The 13,317-nt window shown below is 34.8% G+C and overlaps 1 protein-coding gene and 1 long non-coding RNA gene across 8 annotated transcripts in view; both read right to left on the bottom strand.

Moving 5' to 3' along the window:
- Window positions 1-2,406: 2,406 nt before the first annotated feature.
- Window positions 2,407-13,317, bottom strand: part of LOC134235365 (receptor-type tyrosine-protein phosphatase F-like) — a 49,584-nt gene continuing 38,673 nt past the window's right edge. The window contains exons 7-9 of one of the 7 annotated variants that reach the window (XR_009985394.1): window positions 3,946-4,021; window positions 3,130-3,682; window positions 2,407-2,544 (exon numbers count right to left, since the gene is read on the bottom strand). Coding sequence is in view for 4 of the 7 variants with exons in the window: in XM_062717501.1 (XP_062573485.1) it covers window positions 3,948-4,021 (74 nt within the window). In the remaining 3 variants the exon portion in view is untranslated. Of the gene's footprint in view, window positions 2,545-3,011; window positions 3,683-3,945; window positions 4,022-12,631; window positions 12,817-13,317 lie in introns of those variants that run through there. The other 6 variants (XM_062717501.1, XM_062717493.1, XM_062717494.1 and 3 more) reach the window with 6 other exon arrangements.
- On the bottom strand, window positions 6,541-11,210 carry LOC134235366 (uncharacterized). The gene is made up of 3 exons (XR_009985396.1): window positions 10,811-11,210; window positions 7,513-7,619; window positions 6,541-7,313 (listed from the first exon to the last, which is right to left on the bottom strand). It is a non-coding gene; the product is annotated as an uncharacterized LOC134235366 (long non-coding RNA).

Raw genomic sequence — 13,317 nt, 5'->3', positions numbered from 1 at the left:
CCCGCCCTTCCCCCGGGTGTCATTATTTGAACAATTTAGAATTTACATTATACCAGGATGCTTCCACATAAGTTTCAGCTTTTCTGGACCAGTGGTTATTAAGAAGAAGATTTTCAAAGATTTTTCCTATATATTTCTATGTAAAACTTTGATACCCCATTGTGGCCCCGCCCTTGCCCTGGGGGTCATGCTTTGAACAATTTAGAATCTACACTATACTAGGATGCTTCCACATAAGTTTCAGCTTTTCTGGCCCAGTGGTTCTTGAGAAGAAGATTTTTCCTATATATTTCTATGTAAAACTTTGATTCCCCATTGTGGCCCCGCCCTTCCCCCTGGTGTCATGATTTGAACAATTTAGAATCTACATTATATCAGGATGCTTATATATAAGTTTCAGCTTTTCTGGCCCAGTGGTTCTTGAGAAGAAGATTTTCAAAGATTTTTCCTATACATTCATATAAAACTTTGATTCCCCATTGTGGCCCCGCCCTTCCCCCGGGGGTCTTTATTTGAACAATTTAAAATCTACACTACCCCAGGATGCTTCTACATATTAAGTTTCAGCTTTTCTGGCCCAGTGGTTCTTGAGGAGAAATTTTCAAAGTTTTTTCCTATATATTTCTATGTAAAATTTTTCATTCCCCATTGTGGCCCCGCCCTTCCCCCGGGGGTCATTATTTGAACAATTTAGAATCTACACTATACCAGGATGCTTCCATATAAGTTTCAGCTTTTCTGGCCCAGTGGTTCTTGAGAAGAAGATTTTCAAAGATTTTTCCTATATATTTCTATATAAAACTTTGATTCCCCATTGTGGCCCCGCCTTCCCCCGGGGGTCATGATTTGAACAAATTAAAATCACAACTATACAAGCATGACACCACATAAGTTTCAGCTTTACTGGCCCAGTGGTTCTTGAGAAGAAGATTTTTTAATGACCCCACCCTATTTTTGTCTTTTCTTGATTATCTCCCCTTGCGAGGGGATATGTCCCTTCATTTTAACAATTTAAATTTCCCTTTACCCAAGGATGCTTTGTACCAAGTTTGGTCAAAATTGGCCCAGTGGTTCTTGAGAAGAAGTCGAAAATGTGAAAAGTTTACAGACGGACAGACAGACGGACAGACGGACGGACGGACGGACAGACAGACGGACGGACGACGGACAAAATGTGATCAGAAAAGCTCACTTGAGCCTTCGGCTCAGGTGAGCTAAAAACTAATGTTCCCTACCTTTTCATTGCTAATGGATGATTTTATCTTTTCTAATTCGCGATGCACTTGTATTTTCTTCCCATCCCTCAGTTTTAATAACACGTCCTCCGCCTGTCAAACACAACAAACTGTTTACCATTGTGACCAAATGATCACAAGATAGCAGTAATTGGGGAAAAAAAATTTGATTATAAAAGTACATGTAGCTTAAAAATCCAATTCAATGACACTAACTGTCCTCTCTTTTTCTGAAAACAAGAAGAATTTCTTATAACAAGAACATGTGTTATGCATTCTAAGACTACATATTTTAAGATACTACCAAGTTGTCATCACCTGAGGTCATAAAACTTGATTGAATAAAAGTACAGTGATCACAGAGCATATATAAAATGCTTCTGACTTACAGGGGGTGCTATTTCTGAGATGTAGATGCATTCTCCTGTGGCTGATAGAGAAACAGCAAATCCTAATAGAAGACAACCGACGATCTGTTAAATACCATCACAGATAGAAAAGTTAATATCACACAGGAAGTATCCATTACAGCACAACAAAGACAATGCAATGTGCAAGAGGAAGGTTCAATACTGAAGAATATTGTAAATGCAGAAGGGAAAACATGAAAGCATCAAGGAATTATGTTTTGGGAGGATTATGATTGAGTTTAATTGATATTCAATCCATCCGAGTGAAGAACTTCAAAAAGCCTTTATAGGGAGGGGTATTTTGGTAAGAACTTTGTACCTTCAACAGAGAGGAACGTCTGGAAGAAACTATCAATGCAATAGGAAGTGATTATGAAAATCAGTAGTATAACAGGAATCATAAATCCTACTTACCAGTGAAGGATAATTTGGTGAAAATCCTAAAACAAGGGCTCCAACCAAAAACACTATTGTATTTACAATACCGTATAATCCCTATTAACCGCCCCGGGCGCTAAGAAAATTGCAAAAAGGGGGCGGTTATTTTGGCATTCTCTTTTTAATATTTAATGTCATATTTTAACTTCTCAAAATCTTTCAAAAAAAAAATAATAATAGCAACCACTAAAATAATGTCTACCTTTACTTAAAGTGAAGATAATTCACCCAAATTTCGCTAAATTATTCATTTTCCATTGAGAAATTGGATAATACACAAGTTTCTTTTTCACTTTCTTCAATATTTTGATACGATTCTCGTTGATTTTAATCACTGTACAGGGGGCCGTTATTTCTTGACAGTTGAAAAAGACCTAAGGGGGCACTTATAGGGGCAGGGGTGGTTAATAGGGATTATACGGTAATGGTCAGTCGTCTGCCAAATTTGTCAATTAAAACACCTGAAACAAAATAAATTAGAATGCTTCAACAAACCTATATGTTGGTAGTGATCAAATTGTTATCATGCATGCAGTACTTAAGAAATGCATTCCTGAAATAATCTTTTCTTACTTTCATGCATAATATAAACATGTGCAATTAATCTTCCTAAATTATAAAACAAGATTACACATCAAGACAATTCAAACTTTTGCTTGAAACATGTATCTCAAATCTTACCTCTGATAAGTGATCCTGCAATAGCTCCCGTTAAGATCTATTCTTTAATCTTACCTCCAATAAGTCCCATTAGCTCCCATCAACTTTGCACTGATGATGTTCCTCACCTCCAATAAGCCATAAAAATGGATCTGACGAACTTACATCCAATAAGTGATCCCACAACAGCTCCCATTAACATGCCACTGACGACCTTACCTCCAATAAGTGATCCCGCGACAGCTCCCATTAACATGGCACTGACGACCTTACCTCCAATAAGTGATCCCACGACAGCTCCCATTAACATGGCACTAATGATGTTTTCTCACCTCCAATAAGTGATCCCGCGACAGCTCCCATTAATATGGCACTGATGACCTTACCTCCTATAAGTGATCCCACGACAGCTCCCATTAACATGGCGCTAATGATGTTTCCTTACCTCCTATAAGTGATCCAGTGACAGCTCCCATTAACATGGCACTGATGATCTGTTTTTACCTCCAATAAGTGATCCTGCTATAGCTCCCATTAAAATGGCACTGACAACCTTACCTCCAAAAAAGCAATCTAATGACAGCTTCAATTAACACTGCACTGATGATGTACCTCACCTCCAATAAGTGATCCTGAGATAGCTCCCATTAAAATGGCACTGATGATCTATTTTTACCTCGAATAAGTGATCCTGCTATAGCTCCCATTAACATGGCACTGATGACCTTACCTCCAATAAGTGATCCCGTGACAGCTCCAATTAACATTGCACTGATAATGTTCCTTACCTCCAAAGTGATCTGTGGTAGCTCCCATTAACATGGGACTGACTACGTTACCTCCAATAAGTGATCCTGTGACTGCTCCCATTAACATGGCACTGACGATCTATTCTTACCTCCAATAAGTGATCCCGGGACAGCTCCCATTAACATGGCACTGATGACCTTACCTCCAATAAGTGATCCCGCAACAGCTCCCATTGAAATGGCGCTGATGACTACTGTAAACGTATTACATTTGGCTGTGTATTCTTTTTAGCGGCTTTGGCGGAACGCAGCAACCGCTAAATCAAGTACAAAGCTAAATGTCTTGCACATATACACATAAATAAGAATATGAAGAAATGCGCTAAATCAAATCTACGCTAACTTATTCAAAAGTCAATTTCCGCCAAATATCGTACACGCTAAATATAATACATTTACAGTATCTCCTGGAAGGAGCAGGACAGACAGAAGTCATCCCTTAGCTGTAACACTGCTCCAGAGATTATTCCTGTCACAGAAAAAGAAAAGCTGTTGAACATCAAGGCAGGGTACAGCGAGTACATTGTGAGAAGACCACATGAGAGAAATGATACAAAAGAGGAGGATAAATATCCCAGTACTGTATCAATAGATGGAATGGACATGTGTGGCACAAAGAATGGGTGGACTTTTTTTCATCGTCTGAATACATAGTCAGCACATGTTTGTCGGCTGTTGTTAAGAAAACTGTAGTTGTATATTGAACAAAATAACGTTATATTAAAAGGAGAAGAGCAGACAAACGTGTGCTCACACTTAATTTAACAAAAAACATGTTCGAAAAAAACTTCTAGCTTCCTTTGCTATGTCTTCGATTGACCTGTTTAATATTACATTTCATCACGTGATGTCCACCTGCGAGTGTACTCGTGAAAACAGTTACATTGTATTCTTCAACCTGACCTCGATCTAAATTATGTCTTTGAGCGTGTTTTGTTGCCATTTTCAGAATTTGGCAAAATAAATATTGTTTTAATTTTGCGTGTCATCACATTTTTAAAATAATGACATCGCTGTAATATGCTTAACACGTATTCGAATTTATGGAGAGAGAGAGGGATAGAGAGAGAGATGTCAAAAATGACGCCGATCCATAGCCCCGCCTCCGATAAATATTGATTGTCTGACATAAAAAACAGTCCGGGTACATGTCAGGTACATGTCGAATACCGGAAGAAGATACTCATGTATCGTTGCTTCAATTTTGATATATGAAAGCATGACATTGTTTTTGTACAAATGTTCCACCTTATTTAACCAAGTATATGTAGCTCTTCCCATTGCTCGTAATATATTTTGGATTCACTTCATTTACAGCTTGGTAGAGGAGTCACAAAAAGATCCAAAATAGGGCGTTAAGTCCACCCATTCTTTATGATTATGCCTTAATTTTGAATATGCCAATATAAGTACACATACGGTATACTAATCAGCATAAACTGTAAAAAACGTATTTCTCTTTTTTTTTCAGCAATTCAAGCCTCCTTTGATTCTTAAATATCTTGATTTGTCACTACAAGACTACTTATGTCATATCCAAATAACACTCCTCCCAAAGAGGCCATGATTGAGGCAAGGACCACATAGATGGAGCCACAGGTCGACTTGGATGGTATCCCATCATCCTCTACTGGGGCTGTCTGTAGGTGACACTCCTGTAATTCTATTTTAGTGGACTTCACAGCACTGTGGTCATCTGAGTCAGAATTGTCTGCAGCCGATACTTTGCTGAGAAGAACCTCTGAAAAAAAAAAATTGTTTAAGCTAACAATAGGAAGTGATCTGTTTCACATACTCTAACCAATCCATCCAAATTACCCCTACCCAATCATTTTTTGAGTAATTTGATTTTTCAATTTCTTTTTACTTTTCATGGAAATAAGCATTGTTTCATTTTTAAGATATATAAGTACGGCTCCGTGTAAAAATCATGCAGAGGGTGATTCATGGGGGGTTTCAGAATTTCTTCAAACTTTGCATGTTGGTAGAGTATGCTAAGATACTCCAAAAAAAATTATAATTTTTTTTTTAATTCTGCCATTGGTATCCATGGCAACCGATAAACTGTTTTGGGCAAAAACTGGCTGAAATTTCCTCAAAAAACAGGCAAAAATACCAATAATGAAGATTAAATGAAAAGAAAACTAAACAATAAAACAAATTTATGTTTATTTCTTATCAATATACAGCATAAGTAGTTACTATCCATATCTAGTCAAAATATTTTTATGACCAGTAATGTGTTCTAATTTTAAGCTAAAAAGGGGAGATAATCCATATTGGCAAAAAATGTAAAATATCCATTTTTTAGGATTTTTGTCTATCAAAAATTTCTAAAAACCCCACAGCCAAACTAAAAAGCCATGCTAGTTTCATAGAGACTATAGTCTAAAGTCAATAAAATTATTAAAACATTTTTGTGCAAATGATTATTAATTTCCCAAAACAACTGATGAATTTTGTACAAAAATGGTAATTTCACTTTTTTTGTCACAGTCCAATATATGCCATATATGTTTGCATGTAAAAAATAAATAGCATTTCAAAACCATTTTTTTATATTCCCATTTTCAAATACAATTAAATTGTTTACTTTTTATAATTAATCCAAATATTACCACGTCCAGGAATAGTTTTTAATTTTAAGCTGAAAAGGGGAGATAATCCATGTCGAGAAAAACTGAAATTTTCAATTTTTAAAGGATTTACAGCTAAATTCTGTTATATGATAAAAAATTTAAAGAAAAAATAGACTACAGCCAAACAGAAAGGCAGTGTTTATTTCCTAGACACCATACCTTATGGAAAATAAAATATTAAAAACATTTTTGTGCAATTGATTATTAATTTCCAAAAGCCATTGAAGAGTTTTATACAAAAAATGGGAAATTCACTTTTTCATCACGGTCAAATAAATGTCAAGTATATATTAAATATGCATGTTAAATTATAAATAGCATTTCAAAACAATTTTTTTATAGTTCCAAATCCAAATACAACACAATTATTTATTTTCAATAATCAAATTATATCTATATCTACAGTATTATTTCTAATTTCAAGCTGAAAGGGGGAGATAATTCATGTTGACAAAAAACAACAAAATATCATTTTTTGAGGATTTCGGTTATCAAGAAAATAAAATATATCTATGATTTAAAAAATAGCCAAACAAAAAGGCTGAGTAGTTTTCATAGATACCATACCCTATAGAAAATTAAAAAAAATCATGTGCACAAAAATCATTGTGATTAATAATTTCTCCAAAAAAGAAGTAGCATCATCTTTTGTCAGAGTCCAATAAATACACCATGTACATACGCCAGTACATGTTTACATGTAAGAATATCAGTTTACATTTTAATATAAATTCCTTTACATTTCCAAATTCAAATACAACACAAATTATTTTTTTCATTAATGAACAGTAAAATGTAAAAAACATTTGAAAATATTAATCATATTAATATTGATTACTAGATACATTAATCATATAATCATTGTATATGTAAACACAATTTTTAAAGTTTTACATATTCTTTGTAAGGTGCAGTCATGCCACTCAGAATATCATTAATCTCCCCTGCTTCTCTGCTGTAGTAAGTGACTGTCCTTTGTTTATTAGCCTCTTCTAAAAGCACTTAAGATCCTTTGGAAAAGAATTGCTGCCTGATTAACATTATCCAAAGTACCATCATGGAATCCACTGAACTCTAAACTCTGCTTTTTGACAGCTTTAAATATCTTATTTTCCATTATTCCTAAAATAATAATTACAATATACATCTACATGAACTTATCATTCATCAATTTAGAATTCTTTAGTTTATGCTACATTATTATTAAGGTACTAAATGGTTGTTTTGATTTTATAAATTACTTTACATGGAATATCAAGTTTATATGATGCAGTAATTTCATTAAAAATCTAAAATAGTTGCATGACAGATATTCTCCCACCTTTGGAGTCTTATTAGTTGTTGGTGTTCAATGATGTTTTCTTGCTGTCTGTAATAATTAATGTAACCTTTTCCTTCAAAACCATGATGCAGCCCATCGCATACATTCTGTGAAAATAAAATGGAGTTTAATTCATCTAAAAAACAATAATACTAATTTATGAAATACAGTAAAACAAAGTTATAACAAAGTCACCGGGACCTATGAAATTACTTTGCTATATCAATTACTCGTTATATCCATATAAGGAATTTGTTAAATTTATATAGCTGGGGATCTAAAATAACTTCGCTATATCCATGAATTTGCTATATCTGTGTTCGTAGTAAACGAGTTTTGCTGTATGTGAAATATCTTTTCTACTAGTGTATTTTTCATCATTTGCAATATGTCTCCAGTTTTAACTTTAGTACAATTTATTGAATTTAAACAAAATCTACACTACTTGAGGCTTCTTAGAATGACTTCCATATCAGTACAATATTAATCATGGCTTTGCTGTTCTAGGGAAGATTCTCCCCTATATATTGCAATGTGAAACTTTGATCCCCATTGTGGCCCCATCCTACCCAAAGGGGGTTTAATTTTACACTACATCACCAGAGAATGCTTCCATATCATCATCTTCATGTTCTTGAGAAGATTTTAAAAGATTGTTACTTAAACCATTACAAGTTTTGTATCTATTTTTCAAGATCCATGTGCGCCTTGGTTTTGGATCCCAATGAGAAAAGCCCTTTATTTTTCATTCAAAAGTCATGACCAAGGTCAAGTTTTTGAAATGTTTTTCATTTTCAGTCGGGTGTCAAATCTGTAATCTGTTACAAATCTGTTTGCCTGTGACAAAATTTGTGCATCTCAGGCGGTTGAGCAAGTTATTTCAAACACTGCCTTAAACATACCATCATACTTATTCATGCCTCATCGCACATAGGGGAGTGCACAGTAACTTAAACAGGTCTAGTCTGTCTCTCTGTCTGTCTGTCTCTCTCTCTGTTTGTCTGTTTGTCCTTTACTTTAACCTTGCCCATAACTTTTGATTTAGTGGAGCTATGACTTTCATATTTCACATGTGTATTCCTTGTGACAAGACCTTTCTTTGGGTACCACCAAATTTGACCTTTTGACCTTGACCTTGGAGTTTGACCCACTTTTACATGAAAATTTTAAACTTTTACTTTGGCCATATCTTTTGAACAGTAGATACCAAGACATTTATACTTCACATATGTAATCTTTGTTGAAAGTCCTTTCATTGGATACCAACAATTGACCCTTTGACCTTGACCTTGGAGATTTCCGTACCTATGAAAAATTTTTAACCTTGGCTATAACTTTTGAACAATAAGTACTAGGGCTTTCATACTTCACATATATAATTCTGATGAAAAGATCATTTATTAGATACCAAGAACCTTGACCTTTTGTCCTTGGAGTTTGACCTACTTTTAAATTACAACCTTGACCTTAATTTTTGAAGGGTTAGGACTAGGGCTGCCATACTTCACATATTTAATTCTTGTGACAAGACCTTTCATTTGATATTAAGAACCTTGACCTTGGTGTTTGACCTACTTTTTACAAACTTTAACCTTGACAGTTGGGGCTAGAGCTTTCATATTTCACATATGTAATCCTTGTGACAATACCTTTCATTGGATATCAAGAATCTTGACCCTTTGTCCTTGACCTTAGAGTTTGACCTACTTTTTACAAACTTTAACCTTGGCCATAACTTTTGAACGGTAAGGGCCAGTGCTTTCATACTTCCCATACGTAATCTTTGAAACAAGGCCTTTCTTTAGAACACAACAACCTTGACCCTTTGAACTTGACCCGGATTTTGTCCTATCTTATAAAATATTAACCTTGGTCATAATCTTGTGTTTACATATCGTATTTCGTGTGAAAAGGCCTTACTTTGGTACCAACATATTTGATCTGCATTTGAGAAAGCTTAACCATCGCTATGTTGCCGTATGGGGGCATCAGTGTTTCACAAACACATCTTGTTTTAGACAGCAGCACAAGGTGCACAATTATCATTTAACCCTCAATCAAATATCAAAAGTAAGACATACAAACGTCACAAGGTTTGTACGGTACGTATTGGAAGCAACTACAGTGGTACCCTATTTATCCGGACGCTTTGGTTCCTAGTCAAATTTCCAGATATGTGAAGTGTCCGGATACCTGAATTACCAGTTAAATAAGACAAAATAATGTTAAAAATTTTCGTTCCAATGAAAAATCGTCCGAATACTGAAGCATTCGGATATATTGCATCCAGATATCTGAAGGTTCACTGTATTTATTATCTAAAACTACAATTTTAAATGTGAGCATCGAGCAGTGTCTTTGGAAACTAATCTTTCAATTTTGGCTGTATAAAGTAAAAAAGAAACTCTATTATTTTTGGTGATGAAGTAAATAAAGTTTTTAGTATGCAGTAAATCGACGAAAACCGTGTGTCGCTTCTGATTTGTATTAACAAATAGTAGACTGTCATGCTTGGGGACTCATTCAATTAATTGTAGAATGCTAGAGTAGAGACAAAAACATTGTGCTGAAAATTACCTTCCATTAACGGTAGTGTACCTGAGCTCTTAAGAAAATGGAAATTCGTCTTTTGCTTAATTAAAAGTATTCAACAGCTGCAATACTACAAGTATCTATGATTTTTCCTTTTTATTAAAGACTCATAATACATTGTCATATAGGACTTGTAAAATACTTTTGACTGCATATAAAAAGCTTTACCAAGCTATTTCGAATAGATTAATAGCGAGTGCAGCAAGGGTCGCAAAGCGATGCACGTAACTGCGAGCTCTGATGAAAATGCCTGGGCAAAGAGAAAATTCAGACTACTGCACATTCATTCCTAAGAATTTTTTACCGCAGTAATTTAGACCCACAATGCATCACTTCATACACAAACTCTAAAGCAACATTCTCACGAGAATAACAACAAAAGTTAAACGAATAATAAACTTGTCTTGATTTAATGATTTTATCTGTTTATTGCAGAAAGATATTCATAAACTGATTGAAATCAGCCTTGTTCAGGCTTCGGTTTGGTAAAGCAACATACAAACGACGTCATATGACGTCAGAATCTAATACGCACTGAATGACACGTGCGGATTTACATGTCCAATCTAAATGAAAATGGATAAGTATATGCGCTCGCCCTAACGGTCGCACCGTCAACATATTAAAGCTTCATAGCTATTTCAAGCTACAAAATTAATTATCTTAATCAAGAAATTGTTCTGCAGTGTTCTGGACCTGATCTTACCTGGTCAAATGTAAAATGTACATTATCTTCCCTCTCCAAGTCGAGTAAGCTGACAAAATCGGACTGCCACCCCTCTCTGAGAGTTTACTCTTGGACTCTGGTGGATTACCGTAGAATTTAAACTTCTGATATAGATCAGAACGGTGTCAGTAGGCGAGTACCATTTCGGGAGAACGTCAACCATGTCAACAAGGTCAATATACTAATCAACACGACACATGGCTATACTTGTGCCCGAAAACTATGCCTAATCTGTTCTTGTAGAATCCTTTCAACCAATTTATGTCACTTCACACATATTTTTGCAATAAACATCACAGGATGCATCAAAATAACTTTGCAGCGTACAGCTAACCATGGAGGCTGCCATTTATTTTTACTAGCGCCACCTATGTAAAATTGCAAAGGGAGATAACTCATTTGAAGAATGTTGACAAATTCTCGAATTTAAACACCTTGTATCTTTTCAATACTTCGTTTGCACAAAAATATTAAAGTAAATTTTTATTAAGCCTTCCATGTTCACTTGAATTATGTATTAAGTTTTTGTACTTCTTCTAGGGTTTTAAAGATATTCTTTTCTGAAATAGGCATTATTTGCACACTATCTATACAAAATTACACCTCAAGTACTTTATCCCTGGCTATATGAAAAAAGAAGAATTATAACAAAATCAACTGTTTATATTCAATTTAGACCCAAATGAATATATTAAACCCAATTTTATTGAATTTGAAGATGGTCGATGAATCACCTTTTCTGTACTGTCTGCATGATTTTTACACGGAGCCGTACATAATATCTAAAAAGAATCTTAGCCCAAAGTCTTACCCTAACCCTTCCACATTAAACCTAGCCCAAAATCTTACCCTAACCCTTCCACATTCAACCTAGCCCAAAATCTTACCCTAAACCTTCCACATTAAACCTAGCCGAAAATCTTACCCTAACCCTTCCACATTAACCCCAGCCCAAAGTCTTACCCTAAACCTTCCACATTAACCGGGTAGCCCAGAGTCTTATCATTACTCTTCCACATTAACCCTAGCCCAAAATCTTACCCTAACCCTTCCTAATTAACCCCAGCCCAAAATCTTACCCTAAACCCTTCCACATTAACCCAACACGGCCGCATTGATCAATTTTATTGACGTATTGAAAAGGGAAATAACTCAATTTTCTATTTTTCCAAGTTGAAAAAGAAAATCGAGTTATTCCCCTTTTCAGAAATGTTAAATAGACGTTTTTATTAGAAAAACAATATATTTCTTCAAAATTTACAGTATTTATTGAATTAACTATAAAATAAAAATTTGGAATAGCATTATTTAAAGTTGAATACACATTATTACTAATTTCAGAGAATAAAAATTAAGAATTAGTAGATATTATCATTTTATTGAACAAATTGCTTAAATAAGGTGTGAAACCTGTCAACCGGTAAAAAAAAAAAAAAAAAAAAAGCCTGCCTGCCGCATTGAATTTTGATTTTTTTTTTGCCTGAGAAACTATTGATTAATTTCTTTTGGCCTAAATTGCTGAAACACAAAATGCAAACCAATAAAACAAAATGTTTCATATACTCATTACCTGGACCAAAACTGAATCCAAAAGCAGCTACATATAGCATGAGAGCAGTGAAGGCTGCTATTTTGCCAACAGTAGATCCATGGATGTGTACATGAGGTTCCTCTGTTGTTGTAGCAGTGTAGTTATCCATAATATAAGACAGCCAGTCCGCCTTGGATAATGTGTAAGAATCGTTTATAGAGAATATTTGGGGGGTTGTAGTGTAAAATACCGAGATGTTTCGATTGGCTTCAGTTAATGCTTCTAAACACTGAACACTTTCCTGGCAAGGATTAGATCCATATATGTGGTCATTTAAATGAGAAATGATCCCCAGGAGGAGGAGGGACACACCCATTAATGTGGCCCCCGCCAAGAGGAATTGGCGACGGCCCCACTTGTCAACACAACACAGCGTTATCACATTCATCAGCACCTAGAACAGGAAAAACACTTCACTAATAACATATCAAAGAATTGTTTTGATAAAATATGAAACATCTATCATTCAGTTAAAATTATCTTTCCTTTTCACCTACATGTATTTAAAATATATCTAATGTATAGTAATGAACGAAAACTGACCACAAATTGATTTTTCTTCATAAAAATTATATATGTGAGACCATAAAACTAGAAGTGATACTTCTGGCTTTCCATACTCTTTGAAAATGAAAATTGAGTTATTCCCCTTTTCATAAATGCTAAGATGAACGTTTTTATTAGAAAAACAATACATTTGTTCTAAAGAAGATGGGCGCATTTGGCGAGTAATCTGCAGGAATCATTTGTATGAAACATTTATGGTTTAAATGTCCATGATTTGGTTGGCTGAACATAGCTTGTCAGATTTTACAAACACGTCCATAGGTTTTTTTTCATTTAGTTTGAAAGACCTTGTGAAATTGTAACATTTACGCCCGTTTTTCCTAGGGGG

The sequence above is a fragment of the Saccostrea cucullata genome, unplaced genomic scaffold (genome assembly GCF_032062105.1).
Source record: "Saccostrea cucullata isolate Sc308-1 unplaced genomic scaffold, CSIRO_AGI_Scuc_v1 ctg7319, whole genome shotgun sequence".
Classification (NCBI taxonomy): domain Eukaryota; kingdom Metazoa; phylum Mollusca; class Bivalvia; order Ostreida; family Ostreidae; genus Saccostrea; species Saccostrea cuccullata.
Note: the sequence above shows the minus strand (reverse complement) of the source record. Positions and strands in the feature narration are given on the sequence as shown.